The 20,480-nt window shown below is 45.8% G+C and overlaps 1 protein-coding gene across 7 annotated transcripts in view; it reads right to left on the bottom strand.

The window, feature by feature from the left end:
- Positions 1-6,053: 6,053 nt before the first annotated feature.
- SUSD6 (sushi domain containing 6) overlaps positions 6,054-20,480 on the bottom strand; it is a 92,911-nt gene continuing 78,484 nt past the window's right edge. For all 7 annotated transcript variants that reach the window (XM_048308402.1, XM_048308403.1, XM_048308407.1 and 4 more), the window contains 4 exons: positions 13,610-13,807; positions 11,101-11,239; positions 9,557-9,978; positions 6,054-8,550 (listed from right to left, as the gene is read on the bottom strand). In XM_048308402.1, coding sequence (XP_048164359.1) covers positions 8,525-8,550; positions 9,557-9,978; positions 11,101-11,239; positions 13,610-13,807 — 785 coding nt within the window. In that variant the 3' untranslated portion in view covers positions 6,054-8,524. The remainder of the gene's footprint in view (positions 8,551-9,556; positions 9,979-11,100; positions 11,240-13,609; positions 13,808-20,480) is intronic.

The following is a 20,480-nucleotide window of genomic DNA, read 5'->3' as shown; positions in this document are numbered from 1 at the left end:
CCACTAAAAGAGCTGCCAGATCAGAGGGGCATGTCCGGACAAGGAGTCAAGGGTGTTTGTGCCTTGAATACTGGCTCCAGTCTGTGCCCTCTTGCCTGAAATTCTGTTTTTTTCTCATGGATATAACATGAAAAGCCTGAGCTATGTCCCACAGACACACCATGGGCTCAGCATGGGCCACATGACAAAGAGCTGTCAAAGAACAATCACCTTATACCAGGGTACTCTCTGGGCTGTTTAACTCTGCCTGTGTCTCACTGAAGGTTCAGGCAAGGAGTTTGCTGGTAAACATCATTGTCCTGCAAAACGGAACAGAGAGAATTGGGAAGTCCGTTGTGTGTGCTTTCCCATCCCTTCCCCTGCACCCCCGTTGGTGCCAAGAGAGACCATTCAGTTTTGCCAAGTACCACAGCCGATGAGGAATGGGGGCTGGCAGTGTGTCCCGGCCAGACTCTGCTCTCCTCCCCGGTGCCAGCACCGTAAGAGTCCCTCTGCGTGGCCCTGGCAGGTGAGGAGGGGTGTGCAAACGCTTTGTGAAGCACGGGGCTTGTTGGCACACAGTCTGCTGGCATTCTGCTTTCGGGAGGGGGAATCTGCGTTTTCACGACACCCTTAGAAACAAGTCGGCGGCTGGGGGAGCTGTTAGTGCAGGGGAGGGTCCCGGCACGGGCAGCGCTACAGCACCTGAAGGGCAAAGCTCTCCGATGGTGGCGCTGCGGACGCGGCAAGGAGCAGGGACCGAGGCGCTCCGTCCTGCGTCCGCTACAGGGTTAAAGCACGTGGCTGCTCCGGGGCTGCCGTGCTCCGCGCTTTGTGTTCCTGGAAAATCCACGTGTACAGAACACCCTGTCTGGGAGCCAAGCAGTGCAGTGCGCCGTTGACAGGACGCCTGCTGAGGGCAGCAGCCCATCTATCCCCTTTCGTGAGCGAGTTTCTCAAAGAGGCTTTGGGGCGGGGTCAGTCTTTGTGGCGAGGCTGCTTTTCTGGAAGCAGAGATGTTCCTGTGTGCCCTGGCCTTTTTGCCCTTCAAGCCAAAGGGCCAACTGTCAAGGAAGATCGCCCAGACCACCCACCTCAGGCTGGCTTCCCTCAGGCTTGTCTCCCAGTCATTTCTCATTGCCATTTCAAACCAGAGATGACAAATAATTTCCAACGTGTCAAGAAGGGCACATTCCTGCTGGGCTGCCAGAACTGCTGTGGCAGGAGACCATCATCCAGTGAAAAACAGTGATGAAAAAAAATTCCTGGAGGCCAGTGACTCCCACATGCCAACTGCCTGATCCAGGAAGGCATGCACAGGCCACAGAGCTCCAGTTTTGCAGTAGTAAAATTACAGTAAGATGTGTCTGCTGTGTGGGAATAATTTTTGGAACAAATGGAAGTAGGAAAAAGGTAGATGTCACCCCTTCCCATCTCTTTAAGCTGGCTATTCCTTCACAAAGAATAAAAATCATGTACACATGATTTTTATATAAGTACACAAAAGACTTTGCTTTGAACAAGCTGGCCAAAAGGATCTCCTCCCTTCTTCCCTTTCCTATTACATTATTGATAGATCTTGTTAAAAGAAAGGAACACTCATTAGTACACTTGCCTGAAAAGGCAATGTTACCTTAGGTTTTTGAAGCAAAACAAGCATTAATAAAAATAGTAATGGACTGTATATTGCATTAAAGAACAATGGATGTCTGCTCCTCTGCAGTTTCTGCTTCTCCCATCCTCCCATCCTCCCAATGCAGCACAACTACACAAGAGGGAAGAGCAGTGCCTGCCCCAGCCTCCCCTCTGCACTCACAGGTGCACTAATCCACATATTTGTAAGGTGTCTCTAATGTCTCCTATACTGTCCTGCTACCCACTTTGGATTATTATTTCACCAATGAGAGCTATCTTCCCTCTAAAAATAACACTCTCTTCCTATACATACTGTTCTTATACAGACCCCAAGATTAATTAGCTGTTTATTATACTTTACCCTGCCTTCCTCTCTGAAATCCACTCATACCATACATGATCTCTTTAAACCTTTCCTCCCTGCCCAGCCTGGCCTCATTCCTCATGGAATTCTATGCAAGCACACCAAGGGCAGCCTTTGCTTCTGAACTTGGAAACAGATGATCCTTCTAAGGCTGCACCAACTCTGAACCCCTCTTCCCCAAGCCATTTGAGCTTCCCTAGCTTTAGCTTCATCCTGGTTTTCACAACTGCAACATAGTCATTACTGATTGCTAGATTTCCAGGCCACAAGGCTTAAGCAGTTTAAAAACAAACAAACAAAAAAAAACCCACAAGAAATTATAGCTTCACTTCAAAAGAATTTTTTTTAATTTAGAAATGCAGTTATATACATAGAACAATTAAATTAAACTTTGTACAAATATTAAAATACTATCTTCACACCCACTGCAATGTACAGGATACCAGAAAATACATATAAAATAAAGCAAAATAAAACCAATTGAGTGACATCCTGCACAGCATCAGTTATGGTTTTAAATCCCACATATATATATGGAGTACCATTCTGCAAATAATTCCATAGTGGTGCAATTCAGATAAAAAGAAAACACATACAGGAAAGGAAAGATTAATGCAGAAAGGCAATCAAGCTCCCCTTGCACTTGCATCAGCAACTACCAGCAGTCTACCCACCGCATCATAGGACATCTGCTTCACAGACAACTTCACTTCGTTTTCTTTTGGAAGGAAGCAACTTTGAGAATCTGAACTAAAACATTTTCCGGCACAACTCAGTTGCCTCTGTCTGTTCTCACTCAAGGACAGAAGCAAAAGCATAGCTTACAGAAAGCATATGCAGAGCATCAACACCACATGTTCTGGTGGGTACATAGATCTGAACATCACCTGCAGAGGGTTGAGTTTGAAAGCAGTGCTGAACACAGAGCCCTGAAATGTGGGAAGTGGCGTGTTCTGTCCTAGTGTGCTAGGACTGGAAAAAGGCTTATTTCTTGTATAAAAATACACCTTAAAATGAAGCCTGCTCTAGGAAACCTCTTTGCACTTTCAAAGGGTATTGTAGAGAAAAACTGTTTTCTAATCAAGTTCTTCTGCAAACAAAGGTTTTCACATAGAGCAAATTCAATCTGCTGTTCCCTGGTAAGGACTGAAAGGTGAGGACGGGGTGAGGCAGGATGTGCAAAATTAATGGGATTTATTGCATTTATATACAAAAAACCAAAGTGAAATTTATTTAAATAGTTATCTGGATAGAGTAACAAGGCAGATTTTTTTTTTTAATTGCTATCAGAACAGTAAAACCACATTTTGCAAGTATGTTCTAAAAAGGTCAGCAAGGACAGCTCAGTGTGTCCAACCAGTTGTACATTTTTTTTTTTTTATACAGCAAGCCTGCTGGTGTACGCTAAATCATCTAACAAAGCATAAGCTTCCTTACAACCTGGTCATGATTGCATTAGCTCACTAGCCTGCAGTAAACCTCTGTTTTCAGCTCTTCCTTAGACTCCTCCTTGTGTTCCCTTTTCTGTGCTGCAAATGACTTAACCATCCCAGATTATTTCCAATGGCTGAGCCAGTTGCTCTCTTAGCTCCACTCCTCAGTATTGACCCAAGTCATCCGCCTCTGGGAGCATCTTAGGATGTTTCTTCCCAAAGCATGTGGAACAGATTTCTTCCTAACACACCTGAGTTCTCCACACACTGAAAGACCAAATTAAGGTTCCAGATGCAGTAAACAGTCCACCACACCGGAGCTGAAAGGCCAAGGAGAAGCCTCAGCAGAGATGTCCAAGGGGTGAAAAAAACATTCTTCTTGCTGAGTATACATTCTGCTACCCAGCAACTTCCCTGGTGGTTAAGGATAAAAATGCATCAGGCTCTTCTCCCTCCCAAACTCACATTTTAACTCAGCAACAACTCCACAGGCTCACATGCTACAGCGCATCTCTCCTGACTTAATTTTTACCTCTTCTGCAGTTAATGTTGGGGAGGCACAAGCTATTTAAAACCAGAACACACAAACCCTGCTCTCACCAGTGCTCCTGACACCCTTCAAGGCTGCAGGAGGCTCTGACACAGTCCAAGCTGGCTCCTCATTTAAGGTGAGCTTCATGATGCAGACCCTGGCAGGAGACTGGCCCACTTCCCCATGGGTCACTGCCAACTTCACTTCCTGGTTCTCTCAGGCTAGTCCAGTTCTACAATGCTTGAGCTGTAAACACTGCACTAAGTTGCATTTATTTTTAAAAAAACTATGGAACTGGAAAGGAGCAAGGAAGTTTTTCTATTGCACATAATATCCTGAATTTCTGAAATGCCCTTTTTTCCCCCCCTAACTATCACTCCAAAAATAATGGAAAACTTTAAAGTAAGTGCTATTTTTATTTTTCTCAATATAATTAACTAATTTTAATGTTCTTGAATATCACAGGATCCAGCATGTATGACAGAGCATGAGACGATTATGTTGGGAGTGTTAAATAAGAAAAAATGCCTCCCTTTGAAATCTTTTGCCAGACATAGGTGGGGGAAGAAAAGGTATGGAGACTGTGGCCCCATCAGGGGAAAAAAAAAAGAGAAAAAACCCATTTACTGTATTACATCTTGCATGGCTGAGCCTCTGTGCTTCCCATCCACAATACTGAGATCCAGGCTGCATCTACTTATGGGAAAATCCACAGAGAACACACTCTTAGCTCAGAGATAATGAACACTCCTGAGTCAGAGCGGAGCTCACATCTGAGGGATCTTAAGGCTCCAGGCCTTGCTCCCATAAGTAAAGGCAGGACTGTACAAAGTAGGTTTTCCTATATCTCTACCCAAAGACTTCTCAGTCCTTCAGCCTCTGCAGAATTAAAACAAACACGAATGAATAATAATCACTTGATAACCAGTAAAGTGAGGCCTTGCTCTCCCTCCCCCTTGAAAAAGTTGTCAGACATCTTTTAGGTTCCTCCCCCACTGTTTTACTTAATTTTATATCAAAATTATCTAAAGCTGAGGATGTGGACAAGCAACGTGATGCCCCCAAACTGTGTTCCGTGTTCTGGCTCACACAGATCCTTGGGGCCTGTTCCCACAAGATTTGCTGCAGGGAATAGAGCTTTTCTGCAGGATCTGGAATCATCAGATGGGATTACCAGCCAGCACAGAGACTGGCCTGGAAGCTGCTGGCTTACCCTCAACAAGCCAACAGAAGCTGCCTTTTTATGCTTGATTACAATAGCTACACTTGCATATTTCCCTCCTCCACCTCCGCATTTCCCCCACTTGTTAGTAAAGCCATTTCCAACAATTTTTATAGAATCCAACAATATGAGGTTTAACAAGACCAAGCACTGGGTCCTGCACTTTGGCCGCAACAATCCCCTGCAGTGCTACAGGCTGGGGACAGAGTGGCTGGACAGCAGCCAGGCAGAAAAGGACCTGGGGGTACTGACTGATGGCAGACTGAACATGAGCCAGCTGTGCCCAGGTGACCAAGAAAGCCAAAGGCCTCCTGGCCTTTATCAGGAGCAGTGTGGCCAGCAGGACCAGGGCAGTGATTGTCTCCCTGTACTTGGCACTGGTGAGGCTGCACCTTGAGTGCTGTGTCCTGTTCTGAGCCCCCCAATTTAAGAAGGACATTGAGATGCTCAAATGCATCCAGATAAAGGGCAACAAGGCTGGTGAAGGCTCTGGAGCACAAATCCTATGAGGAAGCCGGGGTTGTTCAGCCTGGGGAAGAGGAGGTTCAGGGGAAACCTTATCACTCTCCACAACTCCCTGAAAAGAGGCTGTAGCCAGGTGGGGCTCAGCCTCTTCTCCCAGGGAACCAGTGACAGGACAAGAGGACACACTCTTAAGCTGTACCAGGGGAAGTTTAAGCTAGACATTAGGAAGAAATTCTTCACAGAAGCAGTGATTGGGCACTGGAATGGGCTGCCCAGGGAGGTGGTGGAGTCACCATCCCTGGAGGTAGCACTCAGTGCCATGGTCTAGTTGACAAGGTGGTGTTCGGTCATAGGTTGGACTTGATGATCTCAAAGGTTTTTCCCAGCCTAGTTAATTCTGTGTGATTCTGTGAAATTAAAACACTCCCTTTTTGTAGAGCTTGCTTCCTTTTCTTCCCCACCCAAATTGAATTTTCTCTCCCATGCTAGCAGCTGCTTGTTTTACAACAGCAGAGAGGAAGCCAGGCCACAGAGGATGTGTTTTCTGCTGGCGGTGCACGTGCTTGTCCAGAGCAAGGTCAGGCCTTGGGATCAGCTTCCACCTTCTCCCACCAACCCGGCACTAGCACTGCCCCTTACAGGAAGGCAACACGTTCCCAACTTCTATACCTTGAATTGCTGAGGGTCAGTTTGAGCAGACAGGACCTTAAATGCATAAAAAGCAACTCCTGCTCCAAGCTGGTTAGGCAGCAGGAAAGAAGTCACACAGACTTTCCTCCACACTCCCTTACCACTACACTTGCTCAACCCCTCCATCACCCCTGACAAGCCAACGGAGGAGAATTTACTCAAGCTTAGACCATTTCCAACAGTCAAAAAGCTAAACACATCATTCCCATGCTTATTTTTTAAAATTCCAAGAGCAGATGTGGAAACAGCATTTGTCCTCTACAGTGCTTGAAGCTGGACACCACAGCCCACTGTAAAATGACACAGGATTTTCACCATCCAAACTGAACAAAAAATACCTAAACCATCCAAATGGGATTTATCAAATTCTTGTGTTAATGCAAGATAATGTGAGCAAGGATGGAAGGATGTTTAAAACACTGTATTTTTAAATTAACATCTCTCTATAACAAGGATAGGGAAAAAAGGATTCTTCCATCCACAAGCACACACTGTTTCCATGTGTCCTTGGATTTAACAGCTATTCAGGAAAAAGAATAGCAGATACATAGCTGGATACTCTGGCCAATCCCCATTTCAAAGAACTGGAGCTAAGCCACAGTGATTTTATATGTAAAGATGTTGTATCACTTTTGTCAAGTGCTGTAATATTTTTTACTGTAGCAATGAGGATGAGGATGAGGATGGTGAGGATCATAAATCAAAAGCAAAGTAGCAAAAATAGCATCCCTGTTTACATTACCACATGATGTGTAAGGCCATGACATTTTGCTCCTTCAACTCAAAAATTTAGCAGCTTCTCACAGGGCAAACACTTCCCTGGTTATTTCAAGACAGTTATGACAAGGTACATGCATCTAAGAAGCCAACTCTTCTTGCTGAAACCAATCCCATGGAACAGTGTCCAGACCTCAGTGAGGAACCTTACAACCACCACAGCACTTGGATTGGACACCTACCCCAGACAGATGTGACTTCCTGCAGATATGGAGTCCTAACACGGACAGTCTGCCCTGCTGTAGATAACTGTGGCAGGCAGAGGTACACATATTTCTGAATTTTCTCTTCCCTACTACCAGAACTGAAAACAATCCTCGAAACTTCAGCAAGTTTTGAGGCTGAGCTGTGGTGTTCTCTAGCACTGCTGTCAGTGTACTCAACCTTCCCTCACAGCAACAGGCTGGCACTGTGTTTAGGAGAAGCTTTACAAATGCTGCTTACCCCCAGCCACAAGGGAGGAGCCCTTCTCTGTGGGCCCATTGGAGCCCACCAGGTTAAAACAGCAGACCCTTTGCTGTATAAAGCTAGGAAGACACACCAGCCTCTGAGATGGCAGCTACCCAGGATCCAAGTACCTACTGTGGCTGGAAAAGGAATTTGAGATTGCACCAATGGCACTAGGAATTCACTATTTTTTTGTCTTGGTATTTTCAAACACCTGAACCTCTTCCAGTGGGCTGCACTGGTACAGGAAGAAGGAGGAGAGAAAGTGATTTTCAGGAATGGACTCCTGCAGGGGTGGGGCAGAGGGCATTCCTACATGTTGGACTTCTCAGCCTTCAGTGCTTAAGCAATTCTCAGTGAACTGTTTGTGCACCGCTAAGCTGTCACACAGCCCATCTCATGTGAGGCTCTTCTAGACACCACAAGCTGCCCCTCAACTGCGATCTCTCCCAAGCCCAGTTTCAGTCCCAGTGAGGCGTTTTGTCCTGCCCTATCACAAAGAGGATGCTGGAAGAAGAGCCTATATTACATATATATGTATATTTAAACTGTGTCTGCACCCAGCGAGCAAGCGGGTTTAGCCCCTGCTCTCTGGGCAGCAGAAGGGCTAGAAAGGCTGATAAGCTGCAACAAGCCGGTGTGAGGAGGAGAAAGGCACAAGAAAAGAGCAGCTCTTCAGAGACTGCTGTCAAACATCTGGCTGGGGAAGGGGAGAGGAGAGCTCAAATCCACTCTGTTCCTTGAGCCCCTGATGCTGATGGAATGGGGAAGCCAGCGCTGCACCAACTCCACTGGTGCGTCCAGGAGGCAACCTGGCGACATCCTTTGGATCTTCAGCTGAGGGCATCTCTTCTTGGAGGTATCCAGGGTACAGCTTGCGAGGATGGGGAAGACTGCACAGAGTGCTTCTGTCCCAAAGGCAGGGAGAGGGGAGGAGGAAGAAATCCAAGATGGAGAAGACTGGACAAACACAGCAGACCTCATGCTTCCTTCAATAAGGGAATATCTGAATAGTGGAGAGAAAAAAAGGAAAAGTAGTCAAATTTCTGCAGTTCAACACACACCAGAGAAATTACTATTGAAAGCAAGACAGGCTCGCACTTCCGTAACATGACAATGCAGTGGTCTCCCTCTCATCACATCCCAGCAGAAAGGAACTCTGGAGGACTCTGCTCCAACCTGCCCCTGCGAGTGGCACCATCACCAGCTCCAGCCTTGAAAAACTCCCAAGGACAGAGACTCCATCACCACTCTGGTGTCTATCTGGTCCTCCATGACCCTCCTAGCACAAAATATTTCTTAATACCGTGGAAAGTGCGAGTTCTGCCCTGAGCTATCTACAAGCCAGTTACATTTCTTGCCTAAGACACAGCAGACCCTGCAGAAGCAACCTTAAGCTACACCTTCACATCAGCTCTGGCATTGCAAAGCCACTCCTTCAGGACAGCACAGAAGTGAGGAATAAAAGATGCTTTGACTGTTCAACAGACTTGCCCCTCTGCCCTCTACAGTACGTTCAAGCACATCCCTCTTAAGTCTTCTTGCAGGCTATGGCTGCAGCACTGAATGCTCTGTGGCAGGAAGCTGCTGACTAAAATAGTCTAAAAATGAAGCAGCCCAAACATCACAAAGAGTTTGTATTCCAAGCATGTCCTCCCGCTCCCACCAACTCAGTTTCCACAAACATAGTTATTTTACTGCTCTTGCCCTATGATGCTGGAGACTGGATTTCTCTGAAAATCCTTTGCTAAAACAAGAGTAAGCAGTAGGCAATCTTGCTCAAACTGCCCTAGGCTCCCAGTCTGAGAACACTGAATTCTTCAGAAGAAAGTATTAAATACTTCTTACATGTTTAAGAGGTGAAACATGCTATGGAGACTGGATCTTTTCAAAAGCTGGTCTAGTGGCAGACACACATAGGGGCATCCCTTGCCATTTTCATCCCAGATAGTCAACTGCAGAACGTACTCCTAAAAGGGTCTCATTTAGTGCTCCTTGCACAAGTCACTTACCATCTGTGTATTCCTCAGAGGAAGTGAGTGATAAAAGGCTCTGTATGTCACTGCTTTCTGAATCTTGGACCTCTTTGTGTACAGGTCTACTGCTAGCCATGCCAGCTACCCAGGAAGAGGTAGCAGCCTGATGCACAAGAACAGTTTCAGAGCGCTGGGAACCACTGGCTTCACACAGTCCAGAATGTCCAGGGGCTTCATCTTCTCTTTCAAAGCTATTGTGGGCCCCTTGGTCCAGCTGCTGCATCTCTCTGGGTCCATTCTGTCCAGCTCCCTCCGACAGCACGATCTGCACTCGGGAGTCCGAGGGTGGAATGCAATTCCCTGTGCTGCCATACACTGCTTCTTCGTAGGATGGCAAGGCCACTTGGACACCATCCACCATAATAGAGACCTGATCTCCAGACACACCTTGGTCTCGCCTCAAAAAAAAGAAAGAAAGAGGGGGAGAAAAAAAAATAAATCAAGTTGAGTATTTATTTTATTATATATATTACCAACAACTCCAGTAACCTCCCATAGCAGAACTCTAATTCTCACCATCAAGGGAGAACAGACAGAAACTTGAATGGTGGTTTAACAAGGTCAGGCAAGCAGTCTTGCAGCCCTACTGTGAATTGCCATTAAACATGAGCAGGGGCTGTAATTCATGGCACCCGATGGATTTAGCAGCAAGATCTGAAAAGCCTACAGTGCTTCCCCCCCATTAACCTCCACAGCTAAATCTGACAAAGATCATGACTCAGTTCTGTGCTCTTAGCAAGGAGCACTGTTGAGTCCAGCCTGGTGCACTGCTACATTCCACAACACTCAGCACTGTCTGTTCCACTGCCTCTGCTGCTGGCCATATAGCCCCTGGCAGGGTGGGGAAGACAGCTCTGGCACAGCATGAATCACCTGGCCTCATAAGGCCCGAGAGTAAATTTTTCTTTTCTAGTAGTTTGGGCCTTTTCAGAAGAGGGCAGACTCCAGGGCCCCACCTCTCAACCTCCCCACTGTTGGAGTGTCTGCCTCAGCTGGCAGCAGTGTTCTGGCTAGGTCCCTCCTCTCACCCACAAAGCCAGGCCACGAGGGTTCTCCTCCTGCAGCAGAGAAGGATGGCAGACTTGCACATGTATCTAAAGAGCAGTACTGCCTAAATTCAGGTCCACAGGACCCCACAGTCTGGGGAAGATGCACATATATACACCCAGACACAGACTTCAGTAGCTATCCAAGGCTAGAAGAGGCAGGAAATTGATCTATAGCCAGGCTAGTAAGGACCGTAATTTCTTCTGTTCAAAGCCAAGGCAAAAGCACAAGGAAGTCACTCCTTGGGTAGCACATAAGAATGGGGACTGCACGTGGGGATCACAGAACACCATTTCAGAAAAATGCTGGATCAGTAGCATGGGGCAGAGATGGCACTGAGGCGATGAAGAGAGGAACAGAGAAGCAAGGAGCTAAGTTGCTCCAAAACAAAGGTCTAACCCAACTACCTGAACGGGTTCCTACTGCAAAGAAACAGTGTGCCTCAAGCCCCTCCAAAGCCCAGCTACACTTACCTGCTGTGATGGAACGACTTCAGCTTCGGCTGCAGCAGAACAAACAGCACAACTAACAGCAGAATCAGGGCAACGGAGCTCGCTGTGGAGGCTACTATGGACAGCGTGGGCACTCCAATTGTTGGAGGAGAGTCCTTTTCTACAAAACCAAGGGGAACACAAGGTAAAATGATCCACTCCCTTAAGTAACTGCCATAGAGAAGGAAAAACGTTCACACTGCTCCTCAGGACTTACACCTGGGGGTGTGTGTAAGGAGCCCGAGTTTCCCACACAGTCAAGGCACACCACCTATCTCAGCTCGCAGCTGAAGCTGACACCTCTCCATCAGCTGTAAAGGGAACCTAACATGAAACAGGCACATACAAGGGTCCTTTGGAAAAACACAGAGCAAACAGAAAAGCAGTGCAAGCAGGCCATGGGAACTGACAGATGGTGGTAAGGGTCATGTTACATACACATCTGCCTGAGCAAAAGCTAGAGAATGTCCTGATATCACCAGCAAGGCTAATAATTATCTAGCACAATAAGCAGCATATTTTAGGCCAAACAATAGAAAAAGTTCCAAAAAACATTTTTTCTCAGCTGAGATGATCACTCTTTTTAAGCCTACAGCCTGAAATCTATGCCCAAAACAAGTATTTAAGATGGAAACCTAGTTTGCAATTTTCTGCATCATCTCTTGGGGTCAAACCTACTGGTTTAGTTGTTTTGAATTTGTTTCTTTGAAATCTTTTAGAAGTAGCTTGATGTCTCCCCAGGAAAAAAAAAAAAAAAAAACCCAACAGTGACTGGCAGATTTTTCTCTGTGACAAATAGGGTTGAGTAAGGATTTTAACTTTCAGCATTTCTCAGGGCACTAACAGGAACAAGGGTAGGCAAATAGAGATGCTCCATTTTCAGCATCAGTACATGATGCTCTCAAACTGCTCACTATCCAGGATGCACTCCAGAACATTTACCATCTCATACACCAAAAATATGTCACTAACTCATACAATAAACTGCCAAAAGGCTATGGGGCTGACAGGCTCAGAGCTGCACAAAACATGTGATAACTGCTAGGGACTTAATTTATCCTATATGGAGCAGGTAGGATCTTACCCCTACCAATCATTTTAAGACCTACTGCCTTCCTAGAGTCTCCCACCTCCTTCTCCTTCTTTTAGCCCTGTGAAAGAGACCCACTAGTTAAGACTCAGCTATCTCTGACCCTGAACAGTTGATTCAAAGCTTGTCTTGTGAAAGCAATAGCTTTTTCATTGGGTCAGACTTTTGAAACACCATATTTTTGATAATGCCACTGATCTTCAAGATGCTAAAGAAATCTGAGGGATTTCTGCTCATCACAACACAATCTTTCAGCTAGACCAAGTGCCACCATGCAGGAACGCCATTCAGGGAATACTATGTGTAATAGCACAGCTTTGTTCTCCAGCCTGCGTGCAGCAAGGGGAAGGGGGATCACTGTGGAAAGGAAGCTTATGCTGAATTTGAAAAGCCTCTTCAGGATCTATTTGCTGCCAGGTAAATTCCCAGATCCTTCCTCATAAATCATAGGAAGGGGCTATTGGAATGGCAGAGACACTGAAAAGACAGTGTCTTTGGGACAGGACAGGATGTTCCAGAGCTCACAGATATGCAGTGGACTTCATAAAGAGCTTGATGAAGGTACTTTTTTTTTTTTTCTGTTTCCTTCCAGTTAAGCTGACACATTTTGCTTTATATATTATGAGACTTAATTCCAAAGTGTACATCCTGCTGGCTCAGGATGACTTGAGTAGTAAGATTCTATCAACAAGCCCACCTGGAAGAGGGGAGGGAGTTCTCTCTTTATCCAATATACCCACTGTTAAAACCAGAAGAGTAGTAGGCAAACTAAGAGCTGTATGATGAACACTTTCCTGCAAACCTTTTCACTTCCCTGCTTTGATGGAGGAATTCCTGTTCAGCTGGGAGAGACACAAAGCAAAAGCTGTCCACTTCTATTTGGAGAGAAGCAGAAATCATTTGTCAGCAATGTCCTTTCCTGCCAGTACAGTGAAAAGCAGCACCATCAAGCTTTTTGACACAGGAAGCCAACAGTTACTTAACCTGTTTGCAAGGAAGACTGATTCTACACACATGCACACACGTGTGGACAGACTCACTGAGGGAGATGTACTGTCAAACCCATCAAGGAAAACCAGACAGCAGGGAAAATGCTTCCATTAGTGTTTCCCCCATGCCTGGGATGAGAGCCTCAAGGTAAGAGGCTCCACGGAAGTAAGAAGTTGCCTACTTTATACTCCTTTCCATGGCTTTTCTGCTTGTATTAGGGACTAAGTCTGCATCTGATGGGCTGCTACTGAAGAGACATTTTTAAGAAAGAGTCATGATTGTGAGCTGCATTTATGAAATTGCTGGAGCAATGAGAGACAGCCATATGGACTTCCCCAGCATCACACTAAGTGTTTAAAGATAATCTGAAAAGTCAAAACAAGGGCAATTCTAGAGTCAGGGAGTGCTCACCTGGGCTGAGCCTGCAGCTGACTTCCATGGCTGGGTTCCATTCTCCATTCTTGCAGGTCAAGTATTTATAATCTCCTTTGAGCATGTAGCCTTCAACACACAGATACTCTATGACACTGCCTGAAGTCAGAGGGTTGTTGCAAGGGCTAGGGTGGCATTTATAGCCTCCATTCTCAGGTTGTGGTGGCTGGGGACAATCTGGTAAAAGAGAAAGCAGCATGAAGGACATCTCAGAGGAAGACACCTGTTACACAATATATATGACACACAGGCAGACTTCCACCAACAAACACCCACTAAATTAAGAAACTACTAAAACCGAGAAGAAAGGCTGTTAACACAATGGTAGAAAGCACCTCTGATAAGTTTCTGTGATTGCTAAATACTGCTAATTATCCCAGTAGTACAGTCCAGCTGGCAGGCACCAAACTGGTGATATTTTTGAACAGTGACGCAACAGAGATTCCACATGAGAGAGACCCAGGAAATCCTTAGTGCTATCTTTTCCCCATAGCTGTTTCATTAGAGACTGGGGTGAACCTAACAACCAGGCTTTCCTATTAGTCTGGCAGGGGAAGAGCACAAGACCTACTGAAACAAATGAGGAATGCAAAACCCCCTCTGTACTATGGGTACGCAGTGTCAAGGTGCAGACCTGCCCCATCATAAGGCACCCTAGAAGCCTGTAAAAGCACACAGATTTTCACTATTTTACATAGATATGCCACCAACAAGATTGGCAACAGAGCTTTGCTGCAGTAGGAGGAATTTCTTTACTGAAAGGGTGGTCAGGTGTTGGAACAGGCTGCACAGGGAAGTGGTGAAGTCACCATCCCTGGCAGTGTTCAGGAAACAACTGGACATGGCACTTAGTGCTATAGTTTAGTTACATGGTGGTGTTCTGTGGGATATGCCCAGCCACTGCCCTGGAGGGATGTCTGCTGAGATAAGACATTTCGCAATCACCCAGCAGGACTCCCTGGAAAGGTGACTACTTTTGAGTCATGGTGAGGAAAAGTAGACCCACAATCCTTTGGGAGACCCTATGCAGATCGTTCTGTAACCCATTGGTCTGTCCCAGACCCTCTGTAATCCATTGGTCCCCTTGCTGATCCCCTGTATCCCTATAAAAGAAGACCAGTTCGCCTCTGTGGGGAGGAGAGCTCTTGTCCCTGGCCTTCCCTTCGCCGGAGAGAACCCACAATAAAGCTACCTTCGTGCGGAAGCAGCCATACGGGTCCTCTTGTCTCTCTCTCTGGTCTGGTTTGGCCTAGAGGCTGCCCTGCAGAGCTGAGCTGAAATCACGAGCTGATAATCACTAAAGAGCTGACAGCTTCTGCAAGGGCTCCTCTGCCAGCAGCTGAGAGGAAGACATCGAACCTCGGGCAGGCGATTCCTTTCGGGACCATCTCCCCGGACCGGTCACCTCTTCCTGGGTCACAGCCTCGGACCTCACCACCAGCTGTAATAGTGTTCTGTCAAAGGTTGGACTTGATCACCTCAAGAGGATGTCTCCTAAGACCAGTATTCTAGTCTACTTTTATAAAGGAATTCAGTATATTATGAAAACATTTCTAAAAAACCCCTCTGTTTACCTATAGAAACTCTGGAGTGCTGAAGGTGCTTCACATTCCTTTTTGCACCTCCATTACCCTGACTAGTGGGTATAGGCATAGCACATGCCAGAACTTTTCTTGCAGAATTTTCAACAGCCATTCAAATAAAAATAACAAACCAAAATTGAGGAAACTGCACTGAAAACAGGATATTTGTCTTGCTCAGAACTTCCTCTCTTCTGGCTGGTCACAATGACCCTGCAGAACAGCCCCAATAACTTCCGCTGACAACATGTATCTGCCTGGCTGAAAGATGGAGAAATCCAGATTTTTCCCTTAAAATTCACATCAGCTTCCCAGAGTTCATAAAAGAAAATGCATCATAGATCCCTCTTGAGATATTTTGGGGCATGGAAAATCAGTCAACCCACCCAGGGTGTTCCATCAGAGCATGGTGACCCAGGCCTGTCCTTAAAACCCCAGAGCACACATTGTCATGTTCTACCTCTAAGTGACCCATTTACTGTGGGACAAACAGCAACAAACAGCTGGGCAAAGTTCAAGTAATTGGATTTTGAGCAAGATTTAAGAAGCAAAAGAAAACTTGAGATTCGTTCACTGTGGAAAAATTTGCCACACTGCCTTAGTGCAAGCGACCGTTGAACCTAATCACATGTGAGAATGCAGCACAGGTAGTGCTTGTAAATACCAATAAACCCTGACATGAAGTGCTGACTGAAGCCAAAAATGCTCTGGTATGAGTTCTGCCAGCTTTATAACTGCAATTCAATTTACTTCTTCAGAAAAGGTTAACAGGGGTCTAAGCAGCAGCTTCTCAAGAAGACTTTGTTCTTGAGGGGATTTATTCTTAAATAAGCTTCAGAGAAGCCACTGTCCTGTGCCTCTGAGTTTTAACTGTTACCTCTTCCATGTTTTTTATCTTTTCTTTCTGCAATAATTTTGTAACCAGTGTTTTAATCCTGCACCTTATGAGTCTAAACCTCCTTTCACTGTGAGCCCGTGCAGCATCTCAGGGCAGTTGGGATCAGCCAAAGCAACAGATTAATGGCACATTTCACATTCAAGCACACAGACAAATGCCCTGGTTCATCTGCAGTCCAGGAGAGGTTTTTTTGCTAAATTGCAAGGACCCATTTGAGCACCAGAGATATTTTTAGCACTTAACACGTACCTCTCTCTAGGCACTGGTGGAGTTGCCAAAACTCGAGAGCAGACAGGACATCTTCCCTACACCTTTTCATACCACAACAAGTACCTGGAATTACTTGGGAGTTGTGCACAACATTGTTCTGCTGATTGCAGCGAAGAGCTCAGTCCCACAGTTCCCTTTCCTCCTGAGCTATGCCCATGTGTAAGCCTGGCCACTGCACTAGGAGCCCTTTTGCACACAGAAGCAGCTCACTTTTGGTTCCCCTTCTGTCATAAAGTGCCACCTACACTGATGAGATTTCTCGGTTATGTACAAAAATCAGCCAGCCAACAAGAAACAGGCGCTCATTTACATTGGAATAGCGCTCTCAAAGGCTTGGAAATACCACCACATCAAGCACCTGCAGAACCCTGACTCGGCCTTTTCAGGCAAGGTCTTCAGGAGATGCACAGCCATGCAACTGCAAACTGGATTCCTCCTCACCTCCACAGACCACTTGGCACAGGAAAGGACAGAAGTAGCTGATAAGTGTGTTCAGGCAGTTGTGCCTGACTTGCCCTATTCACAGGGAAGAGATTGCAGAATTAGCCACCTCCCCTTCCCTCTACCCCCAGCCTTCATTTGTCATCACAGCATCCAGGAGTGCACAACTATTTTAAAATGTCACCTTCACTGTGATGGAAGAACACTGCCTGTGTGCTGGGAAATAGATAAAAAAGGTCTGGATCACGCAGCCAGAACATCAACACCGTCCACCCTCAACAAGATTAAGCTGATCCTGGACTGTCCTTTGCAAGGCAACCTCAGGGGAACAAAGCATCTCAGAGCCTGCAGCTTTGGGGAGGTCTGCTAGACAGTGTTGGTGGCATTGAAAATTGCTGAAGGCAAGGCTTGGGTGGCTAAGATGATGGACTAGTGGTACCTGAAAAACTGAGAAAGTCAAATACCTCTGGCTCCCTCCTGGACTGGCTCCCTCTCCCTGGCATCTCTGACAGAATGCAGCACCTCTGCAAACCAGGGCCCAGTCGAGCATAACAGAGGCATCCAGAATGCCTGGGACAGACAATGCAGTGACCTATTCCCTAAGCTTTCACTGCCCTGAGCTTTCGGTTTCTTCAACTGCCTCCACGTGTGCACTCTAAACTGGGGCTAATCGAAGAAAAAGCCCAAGTCTGATTCTGCACAACCCTTTATGTCCCCAGCAGCAAAGCTTACGTCCCGAGTTTGCAGCACTGGTATATTCACAGCAATACAAAACCACGCAGAGCATCCCACTTACTGCTGTCCACAGAGTAAACCACTGACACTTCAGGGGTGAAAAAAGGTGTGCACCAACTGCTACCAGAATGCACACCCAGAGCAGCCCACTCCTGGCTGTGGTTAGCAGCCAGAAGGTGCAGGTGGATGGGAAGAGCTGCCTGTGTGAACACTCCGGAGCATGGCTGTGGAAGGATGGTTCAGTACTGGGAACAGAAAGATACATGCAGGAATTTCATCAACTCCATTCCTGAAACACATGTTTTTGGAAGTATCCCAGGGCTTGTGAGACATCTTAAAACAAATGTTCATGCCAGGCAGGGAAGAGTAAGAGAGCCAAGTTACAGAAGTTACCAACTTCCTAGGGGGTTACTGACATTCTAGGCTTGCAAAGCTGTTGCCAGGATCTTGATTCATCAAGCTTTGAGGATGCACAAAAATAGCTTTTAAGCATTTCTCCACTGTGTGCAAAGGGAGCAAATACTCCCAAAGGCCCTGTTTCTAGGAGGTACTGAAGTTTATGACATCTCCTGAGAGTGCTGGTTCTCTGCCAGCATACATTGCTGGAAAACAGGAAGGGAACATCACTGAACTCTGTTCAGAGGTAAAGAAATTGTCATTTCCAGATTGACAGGCAGAAATTAAGTTAGGCACTGGAGCTTCAGCAAATGCCATTCCAAACCACTAGGTATTTAATATACAGACAATTTTTTAATATACAAATGAAAAAAAATACTAAGCCAGCATGTACTTCCACCCAGCTTCCCACCAAATCACCTGTAAGCACCATATTTTTCTGTGTTTTGGTCACTTGAAAAAATACTGTCCTCCTTCAAGGAGAGTTAACTGCTCTGATGTTCTTTGAATAGCTGTTGCCAGCTTGACAATAATCACCACAACACTAGGGAACCTCTTTTTTGTTGCAGTAACAGTGACATCACATTGCACCTTCACCAGCTCCCTTTCCCAAGGCTCTGCTTCAAGTAGCAAGCCACACTTGCTTCCTCTTCCAGCAGATTCACAGACAACTGTGAGGAGCTGGAATCCAGCTTCTTTTAGAGACAGTAAGAGATGTCAGCTGGCCAAGTTGATTACACTAATCACCAAAGGATGAAATGGTTCTTCCATGTCCTGGCTGAACTGAAGCTGAGCAGTGGTCCTGAACGCCAACCTGATGCAGAACTAAAAGTATTTCCAGCATAATGTAACAGACACAAACCCGAGCCACGGTCATATACAATGCCACAGATGGAAGCACGTGGTCTGTTGTGTGCTGACACAAAAGTGAGGGGTTTAAGTGCTCAGAACATAAACGACAGGAGCACAGTTGATTCTTGATCACTGAGAGTGAAATTCACAGATAAGCAGAAGATTTACAAAGCTCAAGCAGGATGAGCCTGTTATGGCAAGGACGAAGAACAATACACTCCACTTACACATACAAAGAAAGATTAAATCATACTTCAATCTGACTGGATAATTGCCACAGAATTATAAAAGCTCCCCAGTATTAACCTTCTTTGCACAGGCACACCACCACACAGAAGTCCAAGACCTCGCTACAGTCTTATTTGTTTGGCACTGTCTCTTTTATTTTTTTCAACTAGTAAGATTCATGGACTCTACAAAGGATCTTACACCCCTCCTTTCTGCACCAAGCACCCGAACTGTTTTTCAGTCACTAACATGTTTTACTGGCTAGTCTGACTACACAGAGATGAAAACCCAATCCTCCTTAACAAAATGCATTCTTATGAGAAAAACAAACAAAACCCAAACAAACAACTAAACAAAAAAACCCCCCAACCAACCAAGCAAGCATAAACCCCCTTCTAATCATGATCTGCCAGAGTGCCTAACTGTAAGTTTGTAACTGAGGGAAAACAAGCCATGGCACTGCTCCCCTTACCTGGGCAGACAACTGCATTTAGCTTAACAATAGGATGTTTTGCACTGAACATCCAGTAATATTTCTTCTTCTCCACAGCAGGGCACAAAGGTCACTAAAACTGGGACAGGAACAGTTTTGACAAATTAAAGTGCCTCTTTACATGAGTCAGGCCCAAATCCCAGCAACTTCAAGAGGAAGCTGGACTCAACCTCAGATAAATCCCTGACTGACTACACAAGTGCTCTAGCAGGTTTGACTGTCCCCAGAGCAGTGTCAGAGGAGCCATACAGGTCTATGCTGAAGCACTTTGGAAGCCATTTGTGTTAACAACTGTTCTGCTGGATACCCTGAGCATGTGCCCTGCTCGGATGTTGTTAACACCTCCTGGCCTTTTAGACCTATCACAACTTTTGTGTGATGTGAAAACTGGAAATGGAAGATGCTAAGCTCAGTACTTCTCTGTCTTCATCTACAACTTTTACTCCATTTAACAGATACTATCAAGACTCTCAGAAGAAAAACATCCTACAAACAAAAACCACCCTCGTAATCAAGACAAATATTCCCCTGGCTAGTCTGGTTAAACTTGTCATGATGTCTCATGTCAGCAGGTCTTAACCTGGTGAGCAAACATCTTTGTGAAGCAGAACACATAAGCACCCAATTAAATTGTTCCAGTGCTAGAGGCCATGCCATTTCTTTCATGCTGTTTTCTCTGAAGCCTCATCCTAGCTCTCCTGTACTACTTTGACTGCCCTATAGTAGGATTTCTGTGGAGTCACTCAGAAAAGGTTGGCTTGCCACCTTTTTGTCTCTTCTCATATCTCCTATCACACAGGAAGGTTTCCTCCTGGTCACAGTCATTGCCTGTTCACTCTCTTAAAAGCTGTGCTTCAGCACATTCCACAGTGGCAAGAACTTCTCTGTCCAAGTCTCCAGTTCTCCAAAACACTGTCACCTTTATTCTCTCAGACAGGACTCGTCACCAGCCTTACA

Source organism: Corvus hawaiiensis, chromosome 6 (genome assembly GCF_020740725.1).
Source record: "Corvus hawaiiensis isolate bCorHaw1 chromosome 6, bCorHaw1.pri.cur, whole genome shotgun sequence".
Taxonomy (NCBI): domain Eukaryota; kingdom Metazoa; phylum Chordata; class Aves; order Passeriformes; family Corvidae; genus Corvus; species Corvus hawaiiensis.
Note: the sequence above shows the minus strand (reverse complement) of the source record. Positions and strands in the feature narration are given on the sequence as shown.